The following is a 16,664-nucleotide window of genomic DNA, read 5'->3' on the forward strand; positions in this document are numbered from 1 at the left end:
CTAGAGCAGATGCCGCGAAAACTATACAAGATATAGAAAAACTTGACGGTCTCGCCTGTAGCAAATTGAATAAGCTTTTTTTGGTTCATAGTAGTCATGTCACCGAGACACATAGTTTTCGAGGATTAAGCGAAAAACCGAAAAGTGGCACCTTTAAACCCCACTCTCCCCGCCGGCTCAAGGGCTAAGGTCGGGGACTTTTGCTATATTCACCTCCTAACTAGTCTAAATAAAGTCCTGAAGTCAGAAATTGTGTTCTACAGTTTTCCATCTATAATGCTTTATTGACTGGACTATTAGGTTAATATCGATATCTCAAAAACTTGACGTGATAAAAATATGAGACATATATTTTTGTAATAAGGGGGCTGGTAAAAAACACATCCAATATGAATTATCTTTGGGTAAAAGAAAAACTTTTTTTTTGTAAACTAGTGTTATAGCCTAATAGCCTTCCTCGATAAATGGGCTAAGCTATCTAACACTGAAAGATTTTTTCAAATCGGACCATGTTCCTGAGAATAGCGCGTTCAAACAAATAAACTCTTCAGCTTTATAATATTAGTACAGACAGATACTAAAAGGGACCATCTAACATCAAGTTAAAACGCATACTAGACAGACTTAGGGGGCGTCCATTAATTACGTGAGACAATTTTGGCAATTTTTCAACCCCCCCGCCCCCCTTGGTGAGATTTGGTGAGATTTTTCCAGACCCCCTCCCCCTCCCCACAATCTCACGTGAGATTTCTTAGAATACATTTTTGCAATGTAAATGGTTCGATTAGGATTTAATATTAAAAAAAAACTGTTTTTTCTAATTTCTTTATTGTTTAGACGGTTTAGAATTAAAAAATTGAATAATTTTAATTTATTATTATCATCTTAAAAATATTTATTTTTGATTTAAAATAACCCAGTTTTTTCGCAATTTGACTCTTTTTCTTGCTAAAAAAAATTGCGTGATATTTGTCAAGACCCCCCCTCTCCCCTACGTGAGATTTAGTGAGGTTTTTCTTGACCCCCTCCCTACCCTAAACGTCTCACGTAATTAATGGACGCCCCCTTATATCAACCTAGTTGTGACAAAAGAAGATTCTTAGGTTTTAAGGGACATCAGACGGTTATATAACCCCGTCGCGTCTAGTTAACTGCGCACCTAGCAGCCGTGACGTCACATGGACTCTGGTACAGACGGGGCGAATGCTGGGAGGTAGGCATGGAACATTTCATGAATAGCAGGTGAAAAATCATATGAAATGAATTTCATTCATCACACCTGCTATTTTTCTTCACATAGACTGCTATAATTTCGCAGTCAACGAAATCACGAATCACATGAATTTCATTCATTCATTCGAGCGAAGTCCGTGAGCGCTGCTCTGCTAAGTGACCGAGCGAGTAAGAAGGAATGATTTGATCATGTGCGTGTTAGAAAAGGACAAGAGATGTGATGACGAACGAAACTGAGCATTTTAAATATGAACTTTAAACTCAAAGGAGTAAGGTTTAGATTTCCTTGTCATGATTCGTATGATTTCATTAGATAGCAGGCAGATGAAATGAATGATTTTTCACTAGTCGCGCGGTTAGTGATTGTGTTGTTGCATACATACTGTGCTGTGGAACTGTTTGTTTTTTGTTGTGCGACATAAAATCAAACAGATATTAAGTCACGTTCAATATAGGTAGCTAATTAGCAATCGTTCATCATAATTCATACTTCATTAAAAGTAGCACATTATATGAAAGAGCTATATTTTAACACTGCGAATAAAAATCATTGCCTGTGAAATGCCAATTTCCGGCATTGTCTTTTCACATGTGAAATCACATGAATAAAAATCATCATTTCATGAAATGAAAATGAACGGAAAATAGCAATAATTTCCATGCCTACTGGGAGGTGTGTGCGGGTAGTGGGAAGGAGAGTCGCATTCCAGCGAAGTGCGCAGTTGGCTCGATCGGATTGGTGCACAGTTGACGGCAAATCATACTTAAATCTTTGACGCAAAATCGCACTTATTTCAATGACAAGAAGCCACCTTGAAATTCTGTTATCTTTACCAACTATAAAATCAATGTCATGTTTAGTTAATACAGGGTGTGTTAATACAAAATAAATTTATAAAATCCGATTTGTATGAAAATTAAAATAATTAAAATGAAGATATCAATTTTCTGACTTCACCATACCATTTATATGCCCATGTTAACATGGGCTAGTGTCGGCTCATATACCCATTTACCTAACACCCTGTATACCTATTGGATTCACGTTTAAATCAGTCTAATTCGAAATGCCTTTAATTATCTATGCATATGCAACAGAACACAGTGTAGGTACTTACAATAGCATTAAATAGGTTTATATTACCCAGAAAGTGGAGGCTAACGGGGTATTTCGGAAAGTTAAAAAAATATTAACAGTAATATTGCGTCACTTTTCTTTTAGAGAAGTTGAAAGAAGAAACTTTTTTTCACGAAATATGGGGTAATTTAAAAGAAAGAAAAATGGTTTATTTGGTTCAAACAAACGTTTGAACTAATTTGTTACAATTTCGCGTTTCAAATTTTCTAGATTGCCCGAGTTTATTCACTCCATTAAAAACAAAATGCCGGAAAAAGATCGGAAAGGAATTCCGTATACGTCCGGGCGAATGGTGACCCTATAAAGGGCGTGGTCGATGGTCATTTCTTTTTTGCGAGGGGTGACCCGTCGCGTCCTGAAAGTTCTAATAAACGATTAAAATTTCCCGGGAATATTGTTCAGCAATGAGCACCATCATTACGTCACATACGGACCGGACCGGACATGTTCAGCAGTGGACGTACTGTGGCTGAAATTATGATAAATAAATATCCTTGGACATTTTACACTGCGCCGCTAGCCCCAAACTAAGCAAAGCTTGTGCTATGAGTACTAGACAACGGATATAAACATACTTAATTTTTTTTTTGTAAATACATTCATATTATACATAGAAAACACCCAGAACCGTCACAGAAAGTAAAATTCATCATTTCAATTTCTGCCCGGCCGGGAATCGAACCCGGGACCTCTCGGCATAGTAGTCCGTTGAACCACTACACCAAACGGCCGACTGATGATGATGATTACGTCACATTGACGAAAACACTTCGGAAAGAGACTTGACATTTAGTAGTTTCTTGACTCTTTACTAGAATCTCCAGGTCTCTAAGTCTCTAGAATAAATAATAAATAAATAAATATTGGAACCAATTTAAATTAAACAGATTGTAGGGAAAATCCTCTCTATAAGTTTGTAAAAAAACTGTATTGAGAGGAATCCGCTCAATCGTTAATATATTATCAATACCATACATAATTACATCATTAATTACATAAACATTATTACATTACATTATAAACTCTAGAGTGAAGTACAAAAATAACACACTGTAGAAATTTCAGTACCTTGCTTTCAAATCTTGTTTTATTTTAATAAAAAGCATTAATACAGCTAAGTGCTCCCACTAATCCTTCCTTTGGTCCTTCGAGCCGGATTAAAATTTAAATTGGAAGGAATCCTTACAAAGTAAAAGAATATTTTGTGAAATTCAAATTACTGTTGTGAGTCAAAACAATACATTTCGTATTAATATAAATGATGCAATTTTTTGTTATTGTTACTGACGAGTTTCGGCTGATAAGGATTCCTTCCTGCGTAATTTAACTTTTAACCGAAAACGTAAATTTTATTCGTGGTATTTTAATGTTTTTGACAATAGAAAAAGAAAAATACGGCAATCTATCGTATAATTGTGATTTTATCATTAAATATTTTTTTTGTAACCATCATAGTCAAGAACATAGCTTAACATGTCAGACTACGATATTCATAATAATATTTGGACAATCTCATTGAATTTTTCTCGCCATTTCTTAACCGAACTAGAAAATATGCAGCAAAATTATTTTTCAATAAAAATTAAAGCACTAAATCTAATAGACAATTTGACACCATTCCCCATTAATTCGAAATCAAAACTTTTCTAAAAAGACACTTCATTCTGGTCTTAAAAACTTAATTAATTTTAAATTACCTGTAAATTACGATTTTTGTTCGCATTGTAGTAATAGAAAAAAGTAGTTTAATTGAGTTGGCAAAATAGTGATGTCACTTGCTTGTAGTGCCATACAAAATCTATGGGAGAGTTTCGTTTTGACAGTTTTAAAAAGTACGTCAATTGATTGGCGGTGTCAACATGTCTATTCCAGTTACGTACGTGAGTGTGTAAGAGCCTTAAATATGTCTGCAAATTCGTCCCCATCAAAATGGAGTTGCGGATCTACAGGGTGTTAGGTAAATGGGTATATGAGCCGACACTAGCCCATGTTAACATGGTCATATAAATGGTATGGTGAAGTCAGAAATTTGATATCATGATTTTATTTTTTTTAATTTTCATACAAAATAAATTTTATTAATTCAGATTTGTATGAAAATTTAAATAATAAAAATGAAGTAATAAATTTTCTGAGTTCACCATACCATTTATATGACCATGTTAACATGGGCTAGTGTCGGCTCATATACCCATTTACCTAACATCCTGTATAACTATTTATACCTTTGGACATTCGACCGGCGCAGCACGGGTTGTCGGCTATCCGTCTCCCTCTCTCCTAGGTGGAATCGATCGCGTGCAAAAGGGATAGAAGATGAGACAGAGCTCCAGTTTATGCGAGGACGCCAATCAATACCATGCAGCGTCGTATTTGTGTTGTTTGTTGCCTTTGTGTGGACGATTGAAATTATTTATTAGTAGTAGTATGTACCTACAGAATACTTCAATTGCGAAGTCTTATAATAATGGAACCTAAGCTGTTCAAGAATACTCAGTTTTTTTTAAAGACTCGAGTCCAGCTCAAGATTTGGAGTCTTCTAAAAAAGACTTAGTGATGACCCAAAAGATAAGAAGACATGTTTGAGTCCTTTAAGGGCTTCCTTTTTAATTATCTTTTGACGTTCCTAAGTGCCAAAATACTGGTCAAAACTGAATAAATATGATTGATTTGATATGACTGTTGGAACTCATGCAGTCATGAGATGAGTCCCACCTAATTATTTTAATAAGACTCAGTAGTTTTTTTAAAAGAATTCGGTGGGACTGAATCCTCCGAGTCTTTAGCGGAAATCAAGTCAAACAATATTTAATCCCATGAATTACAACATTCCCTGGACTTACTTAAATCGAAAAATAAACAGATATTTATAAAATGATTCGCACGCTCATTAAAAAGACTCGAAGGACTGAAAATACATATAGAACTGAAAAGAAGCAAAGGACTCAAGAGTCCTCACGAGACTAGTGGAAGAATCTCGAATTTAAGACTAAATAGCTCAACATTTTTACAACACTACTCTATGAATTATGCTACAGGTTGGGGAAAAGTGAAAAACAGATACCTATTAAGTAGTAGAATTTCCCGGGAATTTAGCAATATTCCTATCTTTTTAAAATTGTACTATTTATTAGTCTGACACTTTCACAAATTGGAAAAGTTATTGGATATTTTTTCCATTTTCCCGTTCTATTTTAAGCAGACAAAGCCGGGGCTTAAAGTTATCACACTAATATTATAAAGGCGAAAGTTTGTGAGTGTATGTTTATTACTTCTTCACGTCTAAACGGCTGGAGCAATCTTAAAAAAAAATTGGTATGGAGTTAGCTGACACCCTGGTTCAACACATAGGCTACGTTACCGCGGTTAACACCGCGAGGCACAGCTAGTGCTACATAATACCCGGGTAGAATATTCATCTGGCCTCGCCCCATTTCCGCGCCAAGCGAAACTAGGACGAGCTGCAATATTAAGATGTTGCAACTCTAACCTGTTTCCCGGGAATATAAATGGAATTGGGAATCCTAAAATGCAAATGCTTTACTAATACCGTCGACAGAACATCCCTACTTCCTTCATAGATCTAATACGTATTATTGTTATTTTTTTATTGTGCTAATTTATTGTTTCTCTTTTTTTATGTGCCAAATAAATTATTCTTTCTGTCTTTCTTTCTACTCCCTTATCCCTTAGGTATACAGGGTGTCAGGGATACTCATCCTATTCCTTGAAATGGGTATTATTAGAGAAGAGATCATTAGCAATAAATTAAGTACGTCCTGTCCCCTGAAAATTAAAAAAAAAGGCTTTTGGCCAAGTGCTTTTTTTTTTCAAAATGATCACAATTTTTTAAGTTTTCAGAAATGTATCAATTCAATGTTAATCAGTTATGGGCATGTATGAAAGTGGGTACATTACACCGATTTGATATCAGCCGATTCTTCATACAAATTAAAATCGGACCCAACTATCGGCCAACTAAGACTAGGCGCAGGCCACCGATTTTTAGTCGGCCCATAGTTGGGCCCGATTCTAATTTGTATGAAGAATCGGCCGATAACAAATCGCTGTAATGTGCGCACTTTCATACATCTCCATACTGATTAACAGTCCGACCCAACTATCGGCCAACTAAAAGTCGGTGATCTACGCCTGGGCTTAAATAAATCTTTTTAGAGGACAAAGAACACCTCCACCTACAACCACAGTTCTTTACACCGCCACAGAAGGCACCATCGCGTTATCCTTGCTATTTATTAGTGGTACATTCGCCGGATCATCTATCAAAAAAATATAACTTTAAAGTAAACCAGCTCAACTGAGAGAGCTAAATGAAACATTATTTAATAGAAAATTATTTAATTTATTAGTTGACAAATGTTTTTACCCTGTAAAAGATTATCTGACTTATAAATTCCAGTGTTTGTCATAAGTACCTATTCTGTGGCATTGAAGTAATATTACTACGTACTACATTATAACTCAATGTTGGTACTAATATGAATGTGACATTAATTTTAATGAATCTTGACTGTATTCGAACAACTGACGTTTATTTGCTGATATTATTGTAATTCAAATAATTTATCTGTTCTTTGTTTGTAGTTGGAAAGTACTTAATTTTTTTAACTATGCATGGATCTATAAAAAAAAATGAAATAATCACACACTAGCATTGCTGCTGAGCTGAGCTGTAACTATTATAACATTTACCTTGTTGTATTACCTTGTTTCGGTGAATAAATGATCTTTTAATCTTTTAAAAGGACAAAGAACATCACACCTGCACCTCCAAGTCCTACAACTGTAGTTCCGTCCTACACAGAGGGCGCCACCGCGCGGCAACGCCCGATGCACACCGATCAATAGTGCACCCGCGCCCCGTTGACCTAGATACTCTGCGCGCGGCCCAGGGGCTGTGGCGCACGAATTATTCAACACACCCTTGTGTATAACTACTGACTGTTTCTTTGTCTTTTCAAATAAACCATAGACTATTTTTCAGGTAGAGATAATATTTGTAGGTCTAGAACGCCCTCTAGCTTGATGGAAAGGAATAACAATAAGAACATTTTATTCAGCATAACAATGTGACGGACAAAATAAAAGCAAACATAATTATCTCAAAAATATGCTGAAGAGGCGCAGTCTCAGCAAAAATCGCAACATGACACAAACGTCATGTCGAGAAGCTGGTTTTCAGCAGGAACCAACGCGTGATGAGAATTGCGCGCCCCTTTCGCCAACAAGGTGGATTGAATCCACTTTGTTCACCTGGGTGAAGAATGTGGAATTTTTAGTGTCCTCATTTCACCTCGGAACCATTTCACCCAGGAAATACAAACTGGTGTATCTACTACTGTTCCTTTGTCTTCCAAATAAACCATACTAACCGAGGCGCAGAAAATCGCTAAGACTTGGAGCGAGATCAAACGCGAAGCTCAAGACCGAATGCGATGCAGGACTGTTGTAGATGCCCTGTGCCCTATCTAGGGGACATTGGACATTGTAGGATAGGACGCCCTCCAAATAAGTGGATTACAGCCTTCTGTGTTTATCCTTTCTTTCCAAATAAACCATAGACTATTTTTCAGGTACAAACAATATTATAGAACGCCCTCCAAATAGGTGGATCACAGCCTTCTGTGTTTTTCCTTTCTTTCCAAATAAACCATAGACTATTTTTCAGGCACAGACAATATTGTACTTAATGTAGAACGCCCTCCAGCTAGGTGGAAATACTGCCTTTGTCTTTCCAAATAAACCATAGACTATCTTTCAGGAATTTTTGGTTATAGGTGTACCAGAATCTCATGGCAAATAGGGAAAATAAACTTTGTTGAGAGCAATACTGGGGAAATTGGAATAAACGATCTTGATACTGTTTAATTTTTTACTTTTATGACTAATATTAATGAACATGAAGTACGAATATACATTTTAGGTAGGTATGTGTATGAAGAATGTTGTTATACCTACATAGGAAAATGTCTTGGAAATAAAATAAATCGTCTGTGAGAAAAGAAATGTCTGAGAAATTAATTATTTAAATTAACTACCTACATATTTTCGCGTGGAACTGAAACATAGGCGGTGCCGTTCTTTTTGTATATGGCCAGGTCTGGGTTATTTAAAAAAAAGGTTACAAAATTTTACTAAGAAAGAATCTTGAGTGACCCTAGCTGAAAAATTAAAAACTGCTAGATTTAAAAAAAATGAACTGGCTGGATCAGGGGTGATTTACTGTTTGTACTCCGAATGACTGTGTGAATACACCGATCAAAATGGCGTGAATAGTTATGCGCAACTTTAGGGCCCTGTAACGTATTTATTTGTAGAGATATTTTCATGATTATTTCACAATTATTATTAGTTCTACTTATATTTATTTCAAGTTTATTTCAAAGAAAAAAATTTGGATGGGGCTTCATTACCAAATGCAGAAATCATCCGGTCAACACACTGTTTTTGTGTTAAACCACTTCAAAAGTCATAATAAGTCATCGCTCTTGAATTTTCTCGTGTCAATTCCATTTTCTCAACGACTAAACAAGTTTGACAAGACCTTGTGATACGACCGAGAATCTTTTTTTAAATAAATAAATGGTATACGATTTTTAAAACCCTGGAGTTTGCAATTAAATAGATTTTAATATGACTGGAACAGTGGAAATATTCCATTCCCGATACTTTTAGTGCAGCCCTCGTACAATATGGCCGAACAAAGCCTTTGTTACAACGGTCGGCAAATGTTGTTAAAATTTAACACCGATCGGTAAAAACAAAAGCTGTCCTGTAACATTATCATCATCATCATAATTTCGGTCAGAGTAGAAAACTTATTTTATGAGGCTGCCACGCCCCTGTGCAGCTGTGTCTGTGTTGAGCTAGGTCAAAATAATCCAAACAAAAGTCTGTTTATAACAGACTTCATTCGTCTGTTACCTCCCTTTGGGTTTTTAAAGTAGAAGAACCTACACCAAAATAAAGTCCAGTGCCCAAATACATAAGACCACGCCCTAATTTGTAGGGGCGTTTACATTATTATAATTTGAATTGCGTAGTCTGTTAGACCCCAGGCTCTTTACCCGACTGCGCCAGATTTTTTCAATACCTTCCCTATTTGCCTACCACGAAACAATACTGATGCATGCTTCTGTTCACAGTAGACCAGTACCTACATCGTGACCTACATCTTACTCCCGACGTACGCAATTAATCAACACTAGCGCGAACGTAAAGGAAATGTTACGTAAAGTCTAAATTATTCCCCAAACACAGAGCTATAAATATATCCAGTTTGCCAACTTTTAAAAATACCTCGGGTCGACGAGTATACTTTCAGGGTTTACGAAAATAGACATAATTGTAAAGGAATAACGACTACACTCCTAGTAAACAATAGTATGTATCTGACACAACCAATCAATTGACTACTGACACCGCAGTCAATTGACATACTTTTTATGAGCTATTAAAACGCACCAAGCGCATAATTTGTTCATCAATTCAGAGTAACCACGTCACATTACTGCGAAGTGCACATATTCTTCTGATCCTGATTTCGGCACGCGTGCGGATTATCCGCATGCGGTCTGTCCGCATTTCATTATTTCATACAATCATGTTTTTCCTATTACGCGGGATACACGCACGCGTGTCGAAATTGAAAACTTTACTCGATTTTCAGGGTTAGTTAGAAGTGGTTTCTAATATTATGATTAAAGGCTGAATTAATATAACAAAATTACAGCACGAAGTGCTGTACAAAATGGCCGTCAAGACAAAAACTGCGTTGCAGTTGGGTTTGTTGATTTTCTATTCTATTTAGGTAATATGGTTTCACATAAGATCTCTACTTGTCCCATTTCTGGTAGTATGCTTGACCTTTATTAAAATTTGACACCACTCATGATATTAATGCATTTGTATTTAAATTAACATGCCCATCTAAGGTCACTCTTACGTCTAATTCCAGATGGACATCTACGTGCAGACGGCCAATCCAATAGTAGAAGAGGTGTTGAAGGGCTACAATGGCACCATATTCGCGTACGGGCAGACTGGCACCGGCAAAACTTACACCATGGCTGGATCCAACAGCGCACCAGAACTGCGCGGGATCATACCAAACTCCTTCGCGCATATATTCAGCCATATCGCGCGCGCGAATGATGATGAGAAGTAAGTCTTATGTGTATTAAAGGAAGAACTAATATTCCGTAGTTTTACTTGGAAAAAAGAGTTCTTTTCTTCAACGAGAATCATCCATGATGTTTGTCGCATCATACCCAACTCCTTCGCGCATATTATTATATTCAGCCATATCGCGCGCGCGAATGATGACGAGAAGTAAGTGAAATGTTCTAGAAAGAATTCCTAGCCTATTCCACAGCCACCGGACAAAGAGAACTCAACGAGAAGCCACTTTTTCCAAAAAAACAAATGATAGTGGCTTTAGACCTCATCTGCAGCTTCACTGGACAATATGTGAGGAAAGGGCTCATTCGGTGTTTTTAGACAGGGGGATTGCAACCTAATAAGTAAGTACGGGACTATTACAACAACTGTGTAGCCAAGATCTTCAGCTTGACCGCCAATAAAAACCCAACCAGTGAAGGTCAGATTTGTCCCTGGGGAAAGTTAAACTGTCATTGGATCTGTAGTGTACACTATTGTATGTTATGTTGAATTGGTAAGTCGAACCAATAACACCAAGCAACACTGATAACACAGATATAGGCTCGCAGCAAGCAACAACGCGTCTTCCCTTACGGCGGTCGGTAGGTCTGCCTGACAGCTCCCTCCCGCCCCGCGACCCCGCGCGCGTGCTTCTCGAGAGTTAAGGTCATAGCATAATTATTCACAACTATAAATGTCTATACACTACAGGATCCGCGACGAAATTAATCGAAGAGTTCGAAGTTAAGGTTCAAACTCCTACCATGTTCTTCCTCTAACCTAATAAGTAGTAGATTTTGGAGACAAGGGGACGAATTTTAGAACCGGTGATTGATAGGAACATTAAGAGAAGACAGAAGCAACCATTAAACCAGTTTTTTACACTCCACACTTGTTTGCTCCTTGTAGATTCCTGGTGTGCGTGACGTACCTGGAGATCTACAACGAGGAAGTCCGCGATCTCCTCGGCAACAACCCGCACCAGAGCCTCGAGGTCAAGGAGCGGCCTGACATCGGTGTCTTCGTTAAGGACCTCACTGGTAAGTGCTTAGAGTTATTTTTTATCTTCAACGAGGAAGCTCTTGGCCTGGACCTCACCTGTCAGTCATCAGTTTCCGATGATCAGGCCGAAGGTGGAAACGAGCTTTAGCCGGAATCTTCAACTACAGAGGAACTGGATATATTACCTCGACAGACTTAGGTAAGATGGTGGTAGCCAGGCGAAGTTAACATAGTTAGCATTTATGGGACTTACTCGTATTACAAAAACTTGACTTTTGTATGTCTGTTTAAGTTTTTTTTAGAAATACCTAATTGTTTAATGGAGGTCTATTTTGACCTGGCTTATATCTATGCTTAAAATATCCAAGAGGCAAGAATGGAAGGTATTTCATTCATTTCATTCGGTCGACTCCGGTCGAGTTAACTGCGTACTTGGTGACCGTGACGTCATATCGACGCTCTGGTACGGCGTTGAGGTGCGCAGTTAGCTTGACAGGGTTGTATCTACATAACTTCTCCCATTTCCATTTGATTTATTTGATTTCATTTGATTCCAGGTTACGTAGTCCACAACGCAGACGAGCTAGAAAAGATCATGGCGGTTGGAAACAAGAACCGCCATATTGGAGCCACGGCCATGAACACTGAGAGCTCAAGATCGCACGCCATATTCTCCATCACCGTGGAGTCCAGCAAGAAGGGAAACGACGGGAAAGTCCACGTCAAGATGGGGAAACTGCACCTTGTTGATTTGGCGGTAAGATTCACCTTTCATTACCTCGGATCTAAGTTATTTTATTCTTGTGGTGGTTCAGGTGACAGTATATCTGTCTCTTGCACTTATAAAGAGAGAGAAAGAGACGCATACGGTGACAAGAGTCACCCGTGCCTGCGTGCATTAATGGTTTTGGTATTGTAATGTGTGACGTTCGGGAGACACAATAAAACAGTTAGATGTGCGCACTGTAGGTTTATTCGTAAGAATGAAGATTATCCTAAGCTTATATACTAGTGGTTTATGCCTAATATGGGGAAAGGATGCGTACACACTACAGTATACCGGCTGTTAATGAATAAGCGTCCTATTTATTGGGTTATACGACTCATAATCGCTAGTAGCTTGAACATTGAGAGCTCAAGATCGCACGCTATATTCTCCATCACCGTGGAGTCCAGCAAGAAGGGAAACGACGGGAAAGTCCACGTCAAGATGGGGAAACTGCACCTTGTTGACTTGGCGGTAAGATTCAGTTAGCGTTACCACCGAACTGGGTTATTTTATCGTGACAGTAAGTAGGATACGTGTCAAATTGTCTTGGCATTGGAGCTGTTAAGGAATAAGGGTCTTATTTTTTTTGTTATACGGTCCTATACTTCTACGAGTAGGTATACCAATATTATAAAGCTGAAGAGTTAGTTTGTTTGAAGGCGCTAATCTCAGGAACTACTGGTCCGATATGAAATATTCGTTTTGTGTTGGATAGCCCATTTATCGAGGAAGGCTTCAGGCTATATAACATCTACAGCCAATAGGGGCGGAGCAGTAAAGAAAAATGTTGCAGAAACGGGAAATATCATTCAAACTATTTTCACGCGTACGAAGTCGCAGGCACAGCTATAATTAGGTAATAGCTAGTGAAATTAACCGTGCATACACGGAAAAGATATAATTTTTTTATGTTTTTTCCAGGGCTCCGAGCGCCAAAGCAAGACGCAAGCCACCGGCACTCGCCTGAAAGAAGCCACCAAAATCAACCAGTCGCTGTCAGTGCTAGGCAACGTCATCTCCGCTCTAGTGGACGGAAAATCCACACACATCCCGTACAGGAACTCGAAGCTGACTCGACTGCTGCAAGACTCGCTTGGAGGCAACTCCAAGACTGTTATGGTAAGCTGAAACATACCTTATAGCTAATACATTTAAGGCCATTGTCTTCCATTATCTTCTATAACCACTCGAAGCTGACCTGACTACTGCAAGACGCCATTCCCATCCCAGACTGTTCCACTCCAAGTAGGCTGAAACATACCTTAATTTTGTATTAATTAAGGCTTCTTTTTAGTTGACCAACATCTTCTATAAACACTCGAAGCTGACCCGACTGCTGCAAGACGCCATTCCACTCCAAGATTGTTGTGTTAAGCTGAAGTGTACCTTAATTATATTTAGATTAAGGTACACTTTCAGTTGGCTAACATTCCGTCTAGGAACTCGAAGCTGATCCGACCGCTGCAAAACTCCTTTGTCTTGCTCTTGACGCAACTCCGAGACTGTCATGATAAGCTAAAACATACCTTAATTATGTATATCTTAAGGCTCGTTTTCAGTTGCCCATTATCGCTAAAAGCACTTGAAGCTAACTCGACTGCTTCAAGACTCACTTGGAGATAGTTTTAGTAAGCTGAAACGCACCTAAGTTTTTATAGATTAAAGTTCAATTTCAGTTGATCCGACTGTAGCAAGACTCCCTAGTTTTGATTGCTGAGGGCAACAGCAACTCCAAGACTGTAATGATAAGCTGGAACATGCCCTATTCTTGCACAATTAGGGTTGATTTTAGCGTTATCCCTAGTCTTGTTTTCTGAGGGCAACAGCAACTCCAAGACTGTCATGCTAAGCCGGAACATACCTTATTCTTGCACCATAGGGTTGATTATCGTTATTATATCAACAGATAGCCACCATCGGCCCAGCGGAATGCAACTACGTGGAGACCATCAGTACATTAAGATACGCGAACCGAGCGAAGAATATTGAGAACAAGACGCATGTTAACAGCGAGCCGGGAGATGCACTGCTCACCAGGTAAGTATAGGTCTACAGTAGAGATGAGACGTATTTACTAGAACAGATCCACACACTAGGTATTTTACAGTACTAAGTGGCACCTATTCCAATTTTTAAAATACTTGATCCACCTAGTATTTTTTAAATTACACGATTTCCGACCCTACCATCAAAGTAATAGAGGTTATTATTGCATAATCCGTAGTCGTCCACCTAGTATTTTTTAAATTACACGATTTCCGACCCTACCATCAAAGTAATAGAGGTTATTATTGCATAATCCGTAGTCGTGTATTACGCACACCGCGTATTTCTCGCTAAGCTTATGTGCGAACGTAGAGATTCACTCCGTCTCTGTCTGACAAACAAATTTGAGCGCAGGCAGGTGTGAGATAGGAATAGCCTGTTGAAGTATGAAGGGAGGATATCAATAAATCAACAGCCAGCAAAAACATTATTATTCAATTTCAAATTGCATTATTAATACTACGGTTGTATCTTTTCAAAGAAAATTGTATTTTAAAGTCATAATACGTGGATTAGTCCGCACTAGTCGCGTCAAGTATGGTAAATTACTACGTACTAGGTGGAACAGGTATTTGGATCAAGTATTAATAAATACTTGGAATAGGTGCACCTAGTATCAAATTTACCTAGTATAACCCATCTCTAGTCTACAGCTTAACTCAACTCAGTCAGTCCTGAGGTATGGGAGCGGCATTTTTTTATTTTATTTGTGGCAACCAAACCTCTCTGGGAGGTTTATTTCTGCCAATGTCGAGTGAAAAATATTGACATAGTTATCAATAGAACGTGGGTGTTTCAGTTCTATTGATTTTTCATGGATTCCGTGGAGTTAAGTATGCCCGTAAGCAGGTTTCGAGACGCCACCGGGTCCAAAGCGGGTTGTTCATACGACAACCCACTCGACACTCGATGCGCGCTCAAATTCGAAGTATTTCAATGTTTTTTATAATTTATCACTTCACTGCACTTTAGAACACAAAATAACACCAAATTTGTACACTAAAGTCCATTAAATAATAAATTGAAACCATTAAAACAGATCGACCATGCTTCCCGTTCAACTACCCTCCACGGAATCTATGGGAGCGGCATGGGAGGGTGTTTTTGAGACATCAAACGTCAGCAACACTTCAAATATGATTATGTCAATATTGTCAATGTCACTTCTCCCGTGCCGCTCCCTTATCTCAGGCACGGACTGAGTTAGCACTAGATCTATAACTGTCCACACTCACACATGCTCATCATCATCATCATCATCATCATCATCATCATTTCAGCCATAGGACGTCCACTGCTGAACATAGGCCTCCCCCAATGCTTTCCATGTTGATCGATTGGTAGCGGCCTGCGCCCAGCGCTTCCCTGCTACCTTTACGATGTCGTCGGTCCACCTTGTAGGTGGACGTCCCACGCTGCCGACACTGACGGCCGATGGGGCAGAAAAGTTCTGGAATGGAGGCCGCGTACCGGAAAACGCACACATGCTCATACAATTTATATTTTTCTTTTTGTACATCATTTATCTTGTAAAATGTTTTGCTTAAAAACTATATTATTTACTTTTCAACAGATTCCAGCAAGAAATCGATCAGCTCAAGAAGCAACTTGAAGAGAGTGCAAATGGTAAGTACTTAATAAAGTATAACAAATAATTTTATTAATTAAAGAAAACATAAAATTATAATTAAGGATTTCATTTCGTTCAGTTAGCGTCAAATACACTAGGCATCAAATAAATCGCACCTCCCGCAACAAGCACTTCTCAAACGTATGCATCCCCACTTCCCACCAACATTGGTTCCATTTGAAAGCCTAGTTCTAAACTTCATTTCATTAAAGGAAAGGTTTTTAGTTTACCCCAAAAATGTGTTTTAGAAAGACCCAGTCACTTCTTAAAAAAATACGTAATTACGCTTGAGCCAACTTTTATGGCTATAAATCTGTTAAATTGGGATTAATCGCTATCCATCTGTTAAAAAGGACACGTAAGATCATTATTTGGTTTTATTACCACAAAAATTGATCCCAGAGGTGAGCCCCAAAGTGAGGCCTTTTTTCAAGTCACATTTATGGTACCTGTTAATTGTTTATAAAAAAAATTATGTGTTTTTCTTTAAGTTTATTTATTGGGCTTTCAAATAACACCAATATTTTTAGGGCACCATGAGTGTGTCAGAAGAAAATCTTTAAAGTTCGCGTCGCGGAAGGTGCGATTTATTTGATGCTGAGTATAGTTCGTGACACCCAAAGTAGCCAAAAAGTTGATAACACTTATTCCAATTGTAACAAAGA

At 38.2% G+C, this 16,664-nt stretch overlaps 1 protein-coding gene across 4 annotated transcripts in view; it reads left to right on the forward strand.

The window, feature by feature from the left end:
* Klp64D (kinesin-like protein 64D) overlaps positions 1 to 16,664 on the forward strand; it is a 37,213-nt gene that overhangs the window by 12,245 nt on the left and 8,304 nt on the right. For 2 of the 4 annotated variants that reach the window (XR_003656352.1, XM_028311934.1), the window contains exons 3-9: positions 10,350 to 10,555; positions 11,462 to 11,592; positions 12,112 to 12,254; positions 12,738 to 12,794; positions 13,245 to 13,442; positions 14,230 to 14,360; positions 15,943 to 15,995. Coding sequence is in view for 3 of the 4 variants with exons in the window: in XM_028311934.1 (XP_028167735.1) it covers positions 10,350 to 10,555; positions 11,462 to 11,592; positions 12,112 to 12,254; positions 12,738 to 12,794; positions 13,245 to 13,442; positions 14,230 to 14,360; positions 15,943 to 15,995 (919 nt within the window). In the remaining variant the exon portion in view is untranslated. Of the gene's footprint in view, positions 1 to 10,349; positions 10,556 to 11,461; positions 11,593 to 12,111; positions 12,312 to 12,706; positions 12,795 to 13,244; positions 13,443 to 14,229; positions 14,361 to 15,942; positions 15,996 to 16,664 lie in introns of all 4 variants that reach the window. The other 2 variants (XM_028311936.1, XM_028311935.1) reach the window with 2 other exon arrangements.

Source organism: Ostrinia furnacalis, unplaced genomic scaffold, assembly GCF_004193835.3.
Source record: "Ostrinia furnacalis isolate ACB-3 unplaced genomic scaffold, ASM419383v2 OfSCF3657, whole genome shotgun sequence".
Taxonomy (NCBI): Eukaryota; Metazoa; Arthropoda; class Insecta; order Lepidoptera; family Crambidae; genus Ostrinia; species Ostrinia furnacalis.